The following is an 18,626-nucleotide window of genomic DNA, read 5'->3' as shown; positions in this document are numbered from 1 at the left end:
GGCTGCCTACTTCTGGCTCATACTAATTCGAGACGCTGCTAAGGAAGTCAAAGTGTCCCAGAATACAGCGACAGGAGCGTCACTCTCCAGGGAATAAGTGATATTAATCTTGCAGCTGTTCCAAGTTTCAGAGTGACACAATAACAGGATCTTATCTGTGGGGCTAACTCCAAGCATGAAGCACAGAACGCTTAAGGAGAAGACGACAATATAGCTGCTACCCCTCTATATATACCCTGGCGGTATTCATCTGTGGAATTCAGAGCCTGCTATTTATATGCTCCCATTATTCTCAGACAAATATGTCACCGACATGGTCAGATATATAGACGGAGCAGCTCCTACACAGATAATAATCATTCCCATCAGCAGGAAAGCTCATGATCAATAACATGAAACTGCCTTGAAGTTGCTGATTGCAAGCTCACGTGGAACATCAGCTCTATACACTGAACTTGGAAATGCTATTGAAAGTGCTAGGTGATCATGAACAGGCCATGTTTTCCAGATTATCCTTTCACAGCCGATACACCCATGTGAAAATAAAGTGCTTTTCCATAGCAGGACATAATTAACAATCATCTAATCCTCACCAAGTCCTAAACAAGATGCTTCCAATCTCATGTCACAAATACATAACAAGGAGTGCGCTGAAATACACCCCATAAATTAGCAACTGTGCATCCAGCTTTTGCAGTAATCGTTTTCTGTAGGAGTTTATTAGTCTCTTACGTCATATTTCAGGAATTTTGGCCCACTCCTCCCGATACCACTGCTTTAGATATTGGAGGGTGTTTGCTTATTCACAGCTCTCTTAAGGCGGCACCATCACCTAATCTCTATACTTTCTGAAACTAGCTCCTCCTCTGCCGGAGGCCGCTCAGTGCGGTCGTTACTCACAAGGCTCCGCTGACCAAAACCAATGACGCTGCGGAGGAGAGAGAATGAACAGGAGGACCAAGTAGATGAGCTGCTTACTTCACCAGTCTGTAGGGGAAAGAAGGATGGAGGGTCCTGTTCCTGCAGATTATCTGGGTTTCTTTCGCACAGTCAGTACCGACCGTTACTGACCCCTCCTAGTGGTGTCACCGACCACCAGATACTCGCCGACTGCAAGTACCAGCCGCGCAATAGTTGTAGGAGAATCTTGCGGCCACCATTAGGCTCATGGCAGCACCCAGTATTAAGAACCACTTTATACTGATGGGATAGCTGGTACAGCACCACTTTGTGTGGGCTGATGGGTACGTCCTGACAGTTTACAATGGATCAGGACTGCTGGGTAGTGGGCAAAGCGTTGACACAAAGAACCTGAGTTAAACACAGGACAGCCGGGGAACGGATTAGAGTGTAAGCTCTTATCTGTTGGTCACAGAATACAGCGGGTAATAGACGTCAGGCAGAATCTTCAGGCAGTGATGGTTTGGTACTCAAGGGTCTCTATAAGGACCATTACACTCTAGTTAGAGGTACTAGTGATCAGCCAGAAGTACAGATGGTATAATACAGTCAAAATACAGCTGTATACACTGTTTCCGACACACACGTTGGCAGGGGGTAATCCAGCTCCATTTCTTATCTGGCACCACAAAGTCTGAGATATTACATTCAATGATTAGCATCAGGATGTAATATGTTCTCTAGACTTTTATGTAAATTTTCTTAAATTTAAAGTGCATTTAAATAAATCTGTAATTTTCTAAATTACCTGCTGTTAGGTTTCCTATCTCTCTAAGACACAGGATGACAGTTTAACGACCCCCTCCTACCTGTGCATTCAGGCTAAAATAGATCTCGGTAACTCACAAATGAAAAGGCCTAATTAGCATGGGATTTCCTCCATCGTATGCCTACTGCATCAAAAATCAATACCTTTCGAATACAAAAATCAGTACATTTGCAATTATATAAATCAGCACACTGCGCTAATAATTGGAATAAATTGATACAATAAGTTATTTATAAGTGATCCAGGCACAGCCCTTCTCATGCCCTCATCCTATACCGTCTCACACACATGTAGGGTGACAACAGACAGTCCTGGCGAGCACTACGGCTCCTCTCACTGCTGCCAGTGACATGTTCTTGTTAAATTGGACGATAGAAGATTTCCCATCACTGCAGTAAGCAGCAGTAGAAATCCTTTGTAACAGAGGGGTCCTATTACATAGAACCCATAAACTGGCCTATATTCTTAGAGATTACTCGGAGCATCATGCGGTCTGAGGTTTGGGTGAATTTTGCCGGATGTCAGCTCCTGGGACGAACGGGGACCCTCAGTATTCTCTGCTCATAAATAATCTCTCTCGCTGCAGACGTCTTACCCTGGTCAGGGTGGTCTCACAGACCGACCTGAGGTTCTCCTGTTAGAAAGGTCAGAATCCCCGATGATTGGATAATATAAAGCATTTGATTAGTAGGGAATTATCTCCTAGATATGGAAGCAGGAAGGGTGTATTCAGCCCACATGGATTATATGTTGTTGAATTAATAATGACAAAGTGACATACATTATAGACTGTCACCTGATATAACAACTACACTTTATGACTTGTGGAGAAGAAGGATTCTTATTACTCCTGTATAGACACAGATGTCACACAGGTGCACTTTCTTTTTCACATGATTGTGTATTATAACGTCTCACTCAGTCATAGGAACTGAGAGAACATGAGGAATCTGTGACCCCACAGGTTAGATCTTCATATAGATTACACAGTTTCATATATAACATGAGTACAAACATCCGTGATCAGGAACGCAGCTTCTGTGCAGATAGTGGGGATCTCTGATCTATGGGAACTGGGACATTTCACAAGGAATTCGTGAACTATTCTAATAATGACCAATTCTGAGCATTAGGTCTTAGTTCTAAAGATTCATTATTATAATAATTGCATAATGTAAATTATACGTAGTCTAATAAATCACACGCTGAGGATTTCATGCTCCAGCTATTGTCTGATATTAACAGAATATAATATTATAATGTGGGCATTTTTGTAAAAAGATTATGCCAATAACCCTAGGTGACCCCTGGCACAGGCTGGCAGGGTGTCCATATGTAAGTGGGAGAAGGAGGGGAAGAGCAGAAGACATGAAGGCACCAGAGCCCTGAATAACTGGCGGGATGAAATAACACAACTATTTATAATACATACAGGAATTCTACATACAGAACAACAACAGGGCCTGACGTCACACACGTGTGTAACCAGGTGTAACATGTATGTACTACACATGTCCCTAATGACAGACATGTGTGTAACCAGGTATAACATATATAATACATATCCCCCTGACAGACATGTGTGTAACCAGGTGTAACATGTATGTACTACACATGTCCCTAATAACAGACATGTGTGTAACCAGGTATAACATATATAATACATATCCCCCTGACAGACATGTATGTAAACAGGTGTAACATGTATGTACTACACATGTCCCTAATAACAGACATGTGTGTAACCAGGTATAACATATATAATACATATCCCCCTGACAGACATGTGTGTAACCTGGTGTAACATGTATAATACATGTATGTAACCAGATATAACATGTATGTATTAAAGACGTCCCACTGACAGACATGTGTGTAACCATGTGTAACATATATATTACATATCCCCCAGGCACACTGTACATAACCAGTGCCGGGCACACCGGGGTAGTATCACACATTAGGGCACAGTCCGGGGGAGCAGAAAGTCGGGACACTGAGTGTCAGACACACGGGGCGCAGATAGATCAGCGGGTGTATGAAGGACACCCGGCTCCCGCACACCCGCCGTACAGACATTACCCGGATCACCCACCTGAACCAGCAGCAGCAGCGTCACCAGCCCCGGGGTCCGCGGGGTCCTGTGTCCCATCCTGGGGTCCTGCAGTGTCCAGAGCCCGAGAAACCCCAACACCCGGCGGCCACAAGCAGAGACTCAGTCACTTCCTCCCGCACTCTGCACAGTGCCAGCTCCCAGTGCTCCCAGTGCTCCCAGTGCTCCCAGTGAGGAATGTGACAGGGAGGAGACTAATAACTAGTCCTCTAACCAGTCTCCTCTCACACTGCCAGCTCCCAGTGCTCCCAGTGAGGAATGTGTCAGGGAGGAGACTAATAACTAGTCCTCTAACCAGTCTCCCCTCACACTGCCAGCTCCCAGTGCTCCCAGTGCTCCCAGTGAGGAATGTGACAGGGAGGAGACTAATAACTAGTCCTCTAACCAGTCTCCCCTCACACTGCCAGCTCCCAGTGCTCCCAGTGCTCCCAGTGAGGAATGTGACAGGGAGGAGACTAATAACTAGTCCTCTAACCAGTCTCCCCTCACACTGCCAGCTCCCAGTGCTCCCAGTGCTCCCAGTGAGGAATGTGTCAGGGAGGAGACTAATAACTAGTCCTCTAACCAGTCTCCCCTCACACTGCCAGCTCCCAGTGCTCCCAGTGCTCCCAGTGAGGAATGTGACAGGGAGGAGACTAATAACTAGTCCTCTAACCAGTCTCCCCTCACACTGCCAGCTCCCAGTGCTCCCAGTGAGGAATGTGTCAGGGAGGAGACTAATAACTAGTCCTCTAACCAGTCTCCCCTCACACTGCCAGCTCCCAGTGCTCCCAGTGCTCCCAGTGAGGAATGTGACAGGGAGGAGACTAATAACTAGTCCTCTAACCAGTCTCCCCTCACACTGCCAGCTCCCAGTGCTCCCAGTGAGGAATGTGACAGGGAGGAGACTAATAACTAGTCCTCTAACCAGTCTCCCCTCACACTGCCAGCTCCCAGTGCTCCCAGTGAGGAATGTGACAGGGAGGAGACTAATAACTAGTCCTCTAACCAGTCTCCCCTCACACTGCCAGCTCCCAGTGCTCCCAGTGCTCCCAGTGAGGAATGTGACAGGGAGGAGACTAATAACTAGTCCTCTAACCAGTCTCCCCTCACACTGCCAGCTCCCAGTGCTCCCAGTGCTCCCAGTGAGGAATGTGACAGGGAGGAGACTAATAACTAGTCCTCTAACCAGTCTCCCCTCACACTGCCAGCTCCCAGTGCTCCCAGTGCTCCCAGTGAGGAATGTGACAGGGAGGAGACTAATAACTAGTCCTCTAACCAGTCTCCCCTCACACTGCCAGCTCCCAGTGCTCCCAGTGCTCCCAGTGAGGAATGTGTCAGGGAGGAGACTAATAACTAGTCCTCTAACCAGTCTCCCCTCACACTGCCAGCTCCCAGTGCTCCCAGTGCTCCCAGTGAGGAATGTGACAGGGAGGAGACTAATAACTAGTCCTCTAACCAGTCTCCCCTCACACTGCCAGCTCCCAGTGCTCCCAGTGCTCCCAGTGAGGAATGTGACAGGGAGGAGACTAATAACTAGTCCTCTAACCAGTCTCCTCTCACACTGCCAGCTCCCAGTGCTCCCAGTGAGGAATGTGACAGGGAGGAGACTAATAACTAGTCCTCTAACCAGTCTCCCCTCACACTGCCAGCTCCCAGTGCTCCCAGTGCTCCCAGTGAGGAATGTGTCAGGGAGGAGACTAATAACTAGTCCTCTAACCAGTCTCCCCTCACACTGCCAGCTCCCAGTGCTCCCAGTGCTCCCAGTGAGGAATGTGACAGGGAGGAGACTAATAACTAGTCCTCTAACCAGTCTCCCCTCACACTGCCAGCTCCCAGTGCGGAATGTGACAGGGAGGAGACTAATAACTAGTCCTCTAACCAGTCTCCTCTCACACTGCCAGCTCCCAGTGCTCCCAGTGAGGAATGTGTCAGGGAGGAGACTAATAACTAGTCCTCTAACCAGTCTCCCCTCACACTGCCAGCTCCCAGTGCTCCCAGTGAGGAATGTGTCAGGGAGGAGACTAATAACTAGTCCTCTAACCAGTCTCCTCTCACACTGCCAGCTCCCAGTGCTCCCAGTGAGGAATGTGTCAGGGAGGAGACTAATAACTAGTCCTCTAACCAGTCTCCCATCACACTGCCAGCTCCCAGTGCTCCCAGTGAGGAATGTGACAGGGAGGAGACTAATAACTAGTCCTCTAACCAGTCTCCCCTCACACTGCCAGCTCCCAGTGCTCCCAGTGAGGAATGTGTCAGGGAGGAGACTAATAACTAGTCCTCTAACCAGTCTCCCCTCACACTGCCAGCTCCCAGTGCTCCCAGTGCTCCCAGTGAGGAATGTGTCAGGGAGGAGACTAATAACTAGTCCTCTAACCAGTCTCCCCTCACACTGCCAGCTCCCAGTGCTCCCAGTGAGGAATGTGTCAGGGAGGAGACTAATAACTAGTCCTCTAACCAGTCTCCCCTCACACTGCCAGCTCCCAGTGCTCCCAGTGAGGAATGTGACAGGGAGGAGACTAATAACTAGTCCTCTAACCAGTCTCCCCTCACACTGCCAGCTCCCAGTGCTCCCAGTGAGGAATGTGTCAGGGAGGAGACTAATAACTAGTCCTCTAACCAGTCTCCTCTCACACTGCCAGCTCCCAGTGCTCCCAGTGAGGAATGTGACAGGGAGGAGACTAATAACTAGTCCTCTAACCAGTCTCCTCTCACACTGCCAGCTCCCAGTGCTCCCAGTGAGGAATGTGTCAGGGAGGAGACTAATAACTAGTCCTCTAACCAGTCTCCTCTCACACTGCCAGCTCCCAGTGCTCCCAGTGAGGAATGTGACAGGGAGGAGACTAATAACTAGTCCTCTAACCAGTCTCCTCTCACACTGCCAGCTCCCAATGCTCCCAGTGAGGAATGTGTCAGGGAGGAGACTAATAACTAGTCCTCTAACCAGTCTCCCCTCACACTGCCAGCTCCCAGTGCTCCCAGTGCTCCCAGTGAGGAATGTGACAGGGAGGAGACTAATAACTAGTCCTCTAACCAGTCTCCCCTCACACTGCCAGCTCCCAGTGCTCCCAGTGAGGAATGTGACAGGGAGGAGACTAATAACTAGTCCTCTAACCAGTCTCCTCTCACACTGCCAGCTCCCAGTGCTCCCAGTGAGGAATGTGACAGGGAGGAGACTAATAACTAGTCCTCTAACCAGTCTCCTCTCACACTGCCAGCTCCCAGTGCTCCCAGTGAGGAATGTGACAGGGAGGAGACTAATAACTAGTCCTCTAACCAGTCTCCCCTCACACTGCCAGCTCCCAGTGCTCCCAGTGAGGAATGTGACAGGGAGGAGACTAATAACTAGTCCTCTAACCAGTCTTCCCTCACACTGCCAGCTCCCAGTGCTCCCAGTGCTCCCAGTGAGGAATGTGACAGGGAGGAGACTAATAACTAGTCCTCTAACCAGTCTCCTCTCACACTGCCAGCTCCCAGTGCTCCCAGTGAGGAATGTGACAGGGAGGAGACTAAGAACTAGTCCTCTAACCAGTCTCCCCTCACACTGCCAGCTCCCAGTGCTCCCAGTGAGGAATGTGACAGGGAGGAGACTAATAACTAGTCCTCTAACCAGTCTCCCCTCACACTGCCAGCTCCCAGTGCTCCCAGTGAGGAATGTGACAGGGAGGAGACTAATAACTAGTCCTCTAACCAGTCTCCTCTCACACTGCCAGCTCCCAGTGCTCCCAGTGAGGAATGTGACAGGGAGGAGACTAATAACTAGTCCTCTAACCAGTCTCCCCTTACACTGCCAGCTCCCAGTGAGGAATGTGACAGGGAGGAGACTAATAACTAGTCCTCTAACCAGTCTCCCCTCACACTGCCAGCTCCCAGTGCTCCCAGTGAGGAATGTGACAGGGAGGAGACTAATAACTAGTCCTCTAACCAGTCTCCCCTCACACTGCCAGCTCCCAGTGCTCCCAGTGAGGAATGTGACAGGGAGGAGACTAATAACTAGTCCTCTAACCAGTCTCCTCTCACACTGCCAGCTCCCAGTGCTCCCAGTGCTCCCAGTGAGGAATGTGACAGGGAGGAGACTAATAACTAGTCCTCTAACCAGTCTCCCCTCACACTGCCAGCTCCCAGTGCTCCCAGTGCTCACAGTGAGGAATGTGACAGGGAGGAGACTAATAACTAGTCCTCTAACCAGTCTCCCATCACACTGCCAGCTCCCAGTGCTCCCAGTGCTCCCAGTGAGGAATGTGACAGGGAGGAGACTAATAACTAGTCCTCTAACCAGTCTCCCATCACACTGCCAGCTCCCAGTGCTCCCAGTGCTCCCAGTGAGGAATGTGACAGGGAGGAGACTAATAACTAGTCCTCTAACCAGTCTCCTCTCACACTGCCAGCTCCCAGTGAGGAATGTGACAGGGAGGAGACTAATAACTAGTCCTCTAACCAGTCTCCCCTCACACTGCCAGCTTCCAGTGCTCCCAGTGAGGAATGTGACAGGGAGGAGACTAATAACTAGTCCTCTAACCAGTCTCCCATCACACTGCCAGCTCCCAGTGCTCCCAGTGAGCAATGTGACAGGGAGGAGACTAATAACTAGTCCTCTAACCAGTCTCCCCTCACACTGCCAGCTCCCAGTGCTCCCAGTGCTCCCAGTGAGGAATGTGACAGGGAGGAGACTAATAACTAGTCCTCTAACCAGTCTCCCCTCACACTGCCAGCTCCCAGTGCTCCCAGTGCTCCCAGTGCTCCCAGTGAGGAATGTGACAGGGAGGAGACTAATAACTAGTCCTCTAACCAGTCTCCCCTCACACTGCCAGCTCCCAGTGCTCCCAGTGAGGAATGTGACAGGGAGGAGACTAATAACTAGTCCTCTAACCAGTCTCCCCTCACACTGCCAGCTCCCAGTGCTCCCAGTGAGGAATGTGACAGGGAGGAGACTAATAACTAGTCCTCTAACCAGTCTCCCCTCACACTGCCAGCTCCCAGTGAGGAATGTGACAGGGAGGAGACTAATAACTAGTCCTCTAACCAGTCTCCTCTCACACTGCCAGCTCCCAGTGCTCCCAGTGAGGAATGTGACAGGGATGAGACTAATAACTAGTCCTCTAACCAGTCTCCCCTCACACTGCCAGCTCCCAGTGCTCCCAGTGAGGAATGTGACAGGGAGGAGACTAATAACTAGTCCTCTAACCAGTCTCCCCTCACACTGCCAGCTCCCAGTGCTCCCAGTGAGGAATGTGACAGGGAGGAGACTAATAACTAGTCCTCTAACCAGTCTCCCATCACACTGCCAGCTCCCAGTTAATATCCGGTTCAGTCTCAGAATTGAAGCAAAGACCTGGAAACGTCACAGATTATCTGCATCTTGCAGGAGTAGTACGAGTAGATGGTTTATCAGCATAATATCTATGTCTGTGTTTCTAGCACTTCTTATAGGTTTCCCTGTGTCCCCGATTTGATTCCTGGTATTTGATATTTAAACTATTTTTTAAATATGTCCCAGCCTTGATCTATTCTGCACAACGCTGAGTTTTACACCAGTACCATTGGGTGCACCATCCATCACACATCAAGCTCTCCACACCCCCCAGAGACGTCTAAACTTAAACTGTTCCTCAGTGTTCAGAGAGGGAGAACTAAGAGAAAGCGTCACATCAACCTTCTAAGACCCATCTCTTTTCACTCAACTTTAATTTCAGCTACCCAAATAAAATTCTTCTTGGTTTAGCCTCATCCATGGCTTAAGTCACTCCCGAGAGCGAGGGGGACACTGGGACTGGCGGCATCACACGTGTCCCGAGAGTGAGGGGGACACCGGGACCGTCGCCATCACACGTGTCCCGAGAGAGAGGGGGACACCGGGACCGTCGCCATCACACGTGTCCCGAGAGCGAGGGGGACACCGGGACCGTCGCCATCACACGTGTTCCGAGAGCGAGGGGGGACACTGGGACTGGCGGCATCACACGTGTCCCGAGAGCGAGTGGGACACCGGCACTGGCGGCATCACACGTGTCCCGAGAGCGAGTGGGACACCGGCACTGGCGGCATCACACGTGTCCCGAGAGCGAGTGGGACACCGGCACTGGCGGCATCACACGTGTCCCGAGAGCGAGTGGGACACCGGCACTGGCGGCATCACACGTGTCCCGAGAGCGAGGGGGACACCGGGACCGTCGCCATCACACTTGTCCCGAGAGCGAGGGGGACACCGGCACTGGCGGCATCACACGTGTCCCGAGAGTGAGGGGGACACCGGCACTGGCGGCATCACACGTGTCCCGAGAGCGAGTGGGACACTGGGACTGGCGGCATCACACGTGTCCCGAGAGCGAGTGGGACACTGGGACTGGCGGCATCACACGTGTCCCGAGAGCGAGGGGGACACCGGGACCGTCGCCATCACACTTGTCCCGAGAGCGAGGGGGACACCGGCACTGGCGGCATCACACGTGTCCCGAGAGTGAGGGGGACACCGGCACTGGCGGCATCACACGTGTCCCGAGAGCGAGGGGGACACCGGGACCGTCGCCATCACACGTGTCCCGAGAGCGAGGGGGACACCGGGACCGTCGCCATCACACGTGTTCCGAGAGCGAGGGGGACACTGGGACTGGCGGCATCACACGTGTCCCGAGAGCGAGTGGGACACCGGCACTGGCGGCATCACACGTGTCCCGAGAGCGAGTGGGACACCGGCACTGGCGGCATCACACGTGTCCCGAGAGCGAGTGGGACACCGGCACTGGCGGCATCACACGTGTCCCGAGAGCGAGGGGGACACCGGCACTGGCGGCATCACACGTGTCCCGAGAGCGAGGGGGACACCGGGACCGTCGCCATCACACGTGTTCCGAGAGCGAGTGGGACACCGGCACTGGCGGCATCACACGTGTTCCGAGAGTGAGGGGGACACCGGGACCGTCGCCATCACACGTGTTCCGAGAGCGAGGGGGACACCGGGACTGGCGGCATCACACGTGTCCCGAGAGCGAGTGGGACACCGGCACTGGCGGCATCACACGTGTCCCGAGAGCGAGTGGGACACCGGCACTGGCGGCATCACACGTGTCCCGAGAGCGAGGGGGACACCGGCACTGGCGGCATCACACGTGTCCCGAGAGCGAGGGGGACACCGGCACTGGCGGCATCACACGTGTCCCGAGAGCGAGTGGGACACCGGCACTGGCGGCATCACACGTGTCCCGAGAGCGAGTGGGACACCGGCACTGGCGGCATCACACGTGTCCCGAGAGCGAGTGGGACACCGGCGGCATCACACGTGTCCCGAGAGCGAGGGGGACACCGGGACTTATTATCTTTTATTTATAAGGCACCACAATAGGTCCGCAGCACCGTACATGACATATACAGAATGCAATGTTCCTTAACACATTACAAGATGCATGAACAAAATACAAAAGACCAGACATACTGAATAAATAAATAATATATAGATAACACAGTAAGGCAGATCAAATTATACACGGACCAGTGAGTGAGAGTGATGGTAATGACAAGGGTGAAGTAGGTCTGAGCACAAGAAAACAGGGCTCGGGAAGCTGGCCAAGAGGTACAGAGGGAGATGGAATAATAGGAGAACAAAAGGAGAGAGGACCCTGCTCTTGAGAGCTTAGATAGAAGCTAACCTGATAGAGTGTTGAAGAAGATCATTCCATAGCCAGGGAGCAGCCCCCAATAATCAAGGTGAGAGCTACAAGAGAGTGAATAAGAGTTTTGGTGGCTTCTGTTTTGAGAAAGGGCTGTATCTTTTATATATTCCAAGGTGGAAGTAGCAGGATTTTAAGAGGGACAGAATGTGAGGTCTGAAGGAGAGGGAAGAGTCAAGGATGACCCCTAGGTATCGGACTTGAGAGATAGAAAGAGATGGATGAGGGGGGAGGGGGGGGGGCCCTGGAAGGAGGGAACATGGTTTGTTCAGCCTTGGAGATACTGAGCTTAAGAAAGTTCTGGGCCAACCAAGATGTGGTGGCCAAGAGACAGCAGGAGACACAAGACATAAGTGAAGGAGAGCGGTCAGGGGATGAAAGATGGATTTGGGTATCATCAGCAGGTGGTACTGGAGGCCAAAGGAGCGGATGAGGGCACCAAGGGAGGAGGTGTAGAGGGAGAAGAGCAGGGGGCCAAGAACAGATCCTTGGGGAATTCTGATAGGTATGGGAAGAGGGGGGGGATGTGGAGTAATGTGTAGAGACTGAAAAGGAGCAGTTGGTGACGTAAGAGGTAAACCAGGAGAGGACAGTGCTACAGAAGCCTATAGATATGAGAGTTTACAAAAGGAGAGAGTGGTCAGTGGTATCAAAGACAGCAGAGGCATTGAGAAGGAGAAAGGTGAAGGGAGAAGTGTCCTTTAGATTTAGCAAATAAAAGACCATTAGTGATCTTAGTGAGGGCAGCATCGGTGAAGTTAGTCAAGGAGTGAGAGGAGACAAAGAGAGACGGTTGTAAACAACCAGTTTGAGGAGTTTGGAGGCAAAAGGAAGGAGGGCGATAGGACGGTCAGAGAGAGATGCAGGGTCAAGGGACCTTTTTGGTTTTTTTTAAGAATGGGGGAGACAAAGACATGTTTAAAGGAGGAAAGGGAAGATTCCAGAGGAGAGGGTGGGTTAAGGAGGTGGACAAGGTGGCAGCAGGTGGAGTTGGGAGGTGATGGGGTCCTGTGGGCAGGTGGAGGGGGGTGAAGAGGAAAGAAGGGTGCTGACATCATCTGCAGATTCCAGAGTGAAAGAAGAAGAGAAGGGTGGGTTAGGAAGTGGGGGTGTCAGTGGCGAGCATGGGATGGAGATAGCGTCCACAGAGGAGGGTGGGAGAAGGGTCAAAGAAAGTAGGGAGAGGGTGGGACAAGAAGGGACAGATGGGAGAAGATATAAGGACGTATTGACTCCATTTTGGCGGTGAAGTGGGCAGCAAAGGTGATTGCAGAGAGCAATGAGGGAGTGCGAGAGGAGAGAGTTTAAGGTGGTAAAAAAGGAGACGGGTTTGGAGAATCGGGAGGGAATGAGAGCCCTGAAGTAGGACGGTTTAGAGAGTGATAGGGGAGAACTGTAAGATGCTAATATGAACTTGAAGTTAAGGAAGTCAGCATGGACATGTGACTTTCTCCAAAGCCGTTCTGCCCTACGGGAGCAGTTTTGAAGATGGTAATTTGTAGTGTTATGGTTGAGACGGGCTGACGAAGCATGACCGGCAATAGAGTCAAGTGCAGTGGTAAGGGTGTGATTATAGAGGGAGGCAGCCTCATCAGGGCAAGAAAGAGTGGTGATGGGGGAGAGGAGGGAGACCAGGGAGGAGATTGTGGTAGGATCAATAATGTCAAGATAACACCTGGAGGTAAATGTATTAAGCTCCGGGTTCTTAAAAACCCGCGAGTTCGGCATCTTTGGCGTTTAAATTTAAAGCGGCGCTGCCTTGTAAAGGGAAACTTAATACATTTACCTCCAGGTGTTATCTTGACATTATTGATCCTACCACAATCTCCTCCCTGGTCTCCCTCCTCTCCCCCATCACCACTCTTTCTGTTGAGAGTAACTTAGGGGATGGAGAGAAAGATAGAGATACGATAAAAGAGAGGAGATGGTCAGAGAGAGGGAATGGTGAATTGCTGAAGTCGGAGACAGTACTGTGAAAACACCATCTCAAGGGAGTGGCCACTGCGGTGAGAGGAGAGGAGGTCCCATTGACAGAGACCAAGGGAGGAGGAGATGTAGAGAAGTTTGGAAGCAGCAGGGTCTGAGGGATTGTCTATAAGGATATTATATTTGGGTATATGTAGAATGACAAGCCCTCGACAGAGAGAGCAGCAGAGGTAGTGTCCTCAGGGAAGAACCAGGTTTCAGTGATAGCAAGCAGGTTGAAGGATCTAGAGATAATGAAGGCCATTTTGTTACAGACTAACCTGGCATTCCAGAGACCACAGGATATAGGAAGAGAGGGAAGAAGAGATGTAGATGAGGTTGTTGGACCGCAAGGGTGGGTATGATTTTCAGTGAGACGCGTGACATGGAGAGTGTGTTTTGGAATTGGACGAGAAACAGAACTAGGAGGGAACTGGGGAAGGGGAACAGCAGGTGGGAGAGGAATGGAGATGGGGCTGATTTTGAGAGGTATGGATGAGAGAATGAGAGGCAGGAGTAGGAAAGAGTGATGTGATGGAATAGATGTCAGGGGTGGAAGAAGAGGGAGTGGGTAAGTTAAAACAGATGGGAGAGAGGACCAGTGAAGGGGGCTAAAGGTAGAGGGGATGAGGGGGTGGGGTAGGAGGAGATAGGGAAAGATAAGGGAAGGGGTAGTGATCCAGATTCAGGGCAGAGGAGAGGGATAGTGAGAACAAAGGGAAGTTGGGAGGGAGGAGAGTGGAGAACACAAGGTTGGACAAAAGGAAATAGAGAGCAGAGTAAATCATGATAACGCTAAAAGTGAAATAGATAATTGAGAGTATGACAAACATAGGCCGGTGAGAGATTAGGAGTGAGGTATCGGTGATAAAGGAAAAAGTGAGTGAAGGGAGATATTGCAGAGGTAGCAGCGGGAGAGAGAAGTGGAAAGAAAGAGAAGAGAGGAGAAAGAGGAGAAAGAGGAGAAAGAGGAGAAAGAGGAGAAAGAGGAGAAAGAGGAGAAAGAGGAGAAAGAGGAGAAAGAGGAGAAGAGGAGAAGAGGAGAAAGAGGAGAAAGAGGAGAAAGAGGAGAAAGAGGAAGAGGAGAAAGAGGAGAAAGAGGAGAAAGAGGAAGAGGAGAAAGAGGAGGAAGAGGAGAAAGAGGAGAGGAAGAGAAGAGGAGAGGAAGAGAAGAGGAAGAGGAAGAGGAGAAGAAGAGAGGAGAAGAAGAAGAAAGGAGAAGAAGAAGAGAGGAGAAGAAGAAGAGAGGAGAAGAAGAAGAGAGGAGAAGAAGAAGAGAGGAGAAGAAGAAGAGAGGAGAAGAAGAAGAGAGGAGAAGAAGAAGAGAGGAGAAGAAGAAGAGAGGAGAAGAAGAAGAGAGGAGAAGAAGAAGAGAGGAGAAGAAGAAGAGAGGAGAAGAAGAAGAGAGGAGAAGAAGAAGAGAGGAGAAGAAGAGGAGAGGAGAAGAAGAGGAGAGGAGAAGAAGAGGAGAGGAGAAGAAGAGGAGAGGAGAAGAAGAGGAGAGGAGAGGAAGAGGAGAGGAAGAGGAAAGGAGAGGAAGAGGAAAGAGGAAAGGAGAGGAAGAGGAAAGGAGAGGAGAAGAAGGAGAGGAGAAGAAGGAGAGGAGAAGAAGGAGAGGAGAAGAAGGAGAGGAGAAGAAGGAGAGGAGAAGAAGGAGAGGAGAAGAAGGAGAGGAGAAGAAGAGGAGAGGAAGAGGAGAGGAAGAGGAGAGGAGAAGAAGGAGAGGAGAAGAAGGAGAGGAGAAGAAGGAGAGGAGAAGAAGAGGAGAGGAAGAGGAGAGGAAGAGGAGAGGAAGAAGAAGAGGAGAAGAAGAGGAGAGGAGAAGAAGAGGAGAAGAAGAGGAGAAGAAGAGGAGAAGAAGAGGAGAAGAAGAGGAAAGGAGAAGAAGGAAAGGAGAAGAAGGAGAGGAGAAGAAGGAGAGGAGAAGAAGGAGAGGAGAAGAAGGAGAGGAGAAGAAGGAGAGGAGAAGAAGGAGAGGAGAAGAAGGAGAGGAGAAGAAGGAGAGGAGAAGAAGGAGAGGAGAAGAAGGAGAGGAGAAGAAGGAGAGGAGAAGAAGGAGAGAAGAGGAGAGGAAGAGGAGAGGAAGAGGAGAGGAGAAGAAGAGGAGAAGAGAAGAGAGGAGAAGAGAAGAGAAGAGAAGAGAGAAGAGAAGAGAAGAGAAGAGAAGAGAGAAGAGAAGAGAAGAGAAGAGAGGAGAGGAGAGAAGAAGAGAAGAGAGGAGAAGAGAAGAGAGGAGAAGAGAAGAGAAGAGAAGAGAAGAGAGGAGAAGAGAGGAGAAGAGAGGAGAAGAGAGGAGAGGAGAAGAGAAGAGAAGAGAAGAGAAGAGAAGAGAAGAGAAGAGAAGAGAAGAGAAGAGAGGAGAAGAGAAGAGAGGAGAAGAGAGGAGAAGAGAGGAGAAGAGAGGAGAAGAGAGGAGAAGAGAGGAGAAGAGAGGAGAAGAGAGGAGAAGAGAGGAGAAGAGAGGAGAAGAGAGGAGAAGAGAGGAGAAGAGAAGAGAGGAGAAGAGAGGAGAAGAGAGGAGAAGAGAAGAGAGGAGAAGAGAGGAGAAGAGAGGAGAAGAGAAGAGAGGAGAAGAGAGGAGAGGAGAAGAGAAGAGAAGTAAGAGGATCAGCAAGGGAATGGAAAGTAGGACAGAGATGAGGGATGGATGAGTAAAACACATTGGAGGGTATATTTACTAAACTGCGAGTTTGAAAAAGTGGAGATGTTGCCTATAGCAACCAATCAGTTCTCATGTATTTATTACATTCTACAGCTAGAATCTGATTGGTTGCTATAGGCAACATCTCCACTTTTTCAAACCCGCAGTTCAGTAAATATACTCCTGGGTCCGATTGATCACAACACACATCCTGAGCGCAACCTTCCATTAGTATTAAACGCATGTATTTAAGTTCCAAATGCATCAAGGAACGGATCTCAAGATACATGTGCTTCTAAAATCACAAGACGCAGCAGGATACATCCATTACCTACGTGCATTATAAATTCACCAAAAAAAAACAAGACCTGTTAATAATATGGGCATTAATGATAAAACCCTAAAAAAAAAGAAGACAGTGCTGCATCTATGGACGTATCTCCCGGTTCTGCGCAGACGATACACCAAATATCAGCAGATGCCTGTCCTGATAAATCAGGCCCAGTTAGATTTGTCAGTGACATTTGACAGGAATGGAGAGATCATACATAACATTAGGCACACTGGAAGGAGCAGTGTATGGTCACTGCTGGGGAGTTACAGAGTCAGGGTAAGTGGACAATCAGGTGTCATTTGAAAGGGGAACAACAAGTAACAGCAGACATGAAACCAACAAGTCATAGTAAACCTGCAGCTCAGCAGGGAGTGTCCAGGTACAAGACAGGTGTATGAGGACTCACAGGTGAATGTTGTCCTCCTATAACTGTGCTTCCAGGTAGAAGGTTCCTCTCTTGTGTAACTGTTACTATGCTCTATAAGTCTGTATCTACAATGAGCACTCTGCTAACACAGCTTCTACCTATTAACTAAGTAGGGTCACAGAGTCATGTGATCACTTTCTTATATTAACCCCTACTAATCTCACACTACAAAGATTGTAATAACTTTCTTATGCAAATACATAGAGGAGTAAGCATACCTTATATCAAATAACAAAACAGCACATCTGATCCTTTTAAAGATAACTGTTGCAAGGATGGTGTGAAATATTAACCATATATCAAAATATCAGGACTGTCTGTATTACATGTGGTCTGAGAGTGAGGAGACACCAGGACTGTCTGTATTACATGAATACTTTGTATTGTAATACGAAGGGGTCCCTAAGTCCTCAGTAAGATAGATATAACATAATACATAAAATAAAAATAAATTTACCACTTTATTAAATACAAAATGAAATCCCCATTCTTGATCTGTCAGTGTCCAATAGGGGTGGGGGGATCCAGAGATAAGGCTGCAGGTACATACACCATCCACTACTGATCAAAATAGGGGCTCCCAGTCCCCACCAGCCAATCACAGGTGGTTTCTCGCAACGGCAGTTTGTGATTGGCTGAGTGAGTCATTTAGTGCAGTGAAGCTGCAGGAAGGGCATCACTGCCACACGAGTGAATGTGTAACAGCTCGGGCAGTGCCCGCCAAGTAATTCAATTCATTGGTGGCAGGGGTGGCACATTGGTGCTCTGCTACCCTCCTTGCAAGATAACCTCAGGGCAGGGCTGGGGAAACCACTGAGCCCCCTGCAGGATATGGGACTGTTTAGATTAAATGATACATATGGATACAGTCCAGTGTTTGTGTATGCATTAAATGTATTTATATGTATATTAGTGTGTACATGATTCCCACTGTCCCCGAATGTTCTCATCGCCCTCCGGAGAGCAGAATCAGGTTATAGGACAGTTACACGCTATTAATCAGTCTATTCACACCCACTCTGTACTGTGTATATTATATATATATTATATATGGATGTGGACAGTGCTTTTATCACCAGAGACAATAAAGAAATGGTTTACGGACCCCTTATTCAGAGAGCGACCGTCTCCGATTCTTCTTTTGATTTATATCGTGTTTACAGACTATATTTATTTTCCGCTGACATGTTTACAACTCACAAGTGTCCTAAAGAGTCAATAATTATGTTTGGATAATGTCTCCCGCTATAAGCACCAACGTTACTGTAGTAATTCCCCTCCAGGGGTTCCACCATCAGGTGATTAGGGTTGTACACGCCCTCATGCAATTTGCACTAAATGTATTGCTTTATTTTTCCCATTGTCACTCGATGTTTATCTACTGGATACAGCACACGTGTGTGTTGTGGAACTGTCCGTAAAATCTCCTTCTAACGTAAGGTGGTGATACCCACCCTGTCGTGCGTCAGGCGAGGTGATAATGAGCGCTGTGAAAACGTCTGGTTCTGCTCTTCGTGCTTTGATAAATACGCTCTAAATAGGCTGAAAGTCACTGGGGAGGGGGCAAATTCACCTATTTTTACTATTTATACTTACCGTGTAAACTAGGCCATGATGTGCTCTCCGCAAAATTATTAAAGGTGCATCGCAGCAGATATCATGGATATCTGCTGCTTTGCACTACTGATCATTTTTGCGAGCAGTCACCATTCTACAGTATGGTGACTGCTTCTGGCCGCAATCTAACAAGTCCCGAAAAATGTTTTTTTCGGGA

General features: G+C 49.4%; 1 protein-coding gene across 1 annotated transcript in view; it reads right to left on the bottom strand.

Moving 5' to 3' along the window:
- The window catches only part of HSPG2 (heparan sulfate proteoglycan 2), a 131,457-nt gene extending 127,458 nt beyond the window's left edge, over nt 1-3,999 (bottom strand). Inside the window, exon 1 of the mRNA XM_075190859.1 lies at nt 3,825-3,999. Within this exon, the coding sequence (XP_075046960.1) occupies nt 3,825-3,881 (57 nt within the window). The 5' untranslated portion in view covers nt 3,882-3,999. The remainder of the gene's footprint in view (nt 1-3,824) is intronic.
- Nucleotides 4,000-18,626: the final 14,627 nt, after the last annotated feature.

The sequence above is a fragment of the Mixophyes fleayi genome, chromosome 11, assembly GCF_038048845.1.
Source record: "Mixophyes fleayi isolate aMixFle1 chromosome 11, aMixFle1.hap1, whole genome shotgun sequence".
Lineage (NCBI taxonomy): Eukaryota > Metazoa > Chordata > Amphibia > Anura > Limnodynastidae > Mixophyes > Mixophyes fleayi.
This window is presented reverse-complemented; position numbering and strand designations above follow the sequence as displayed.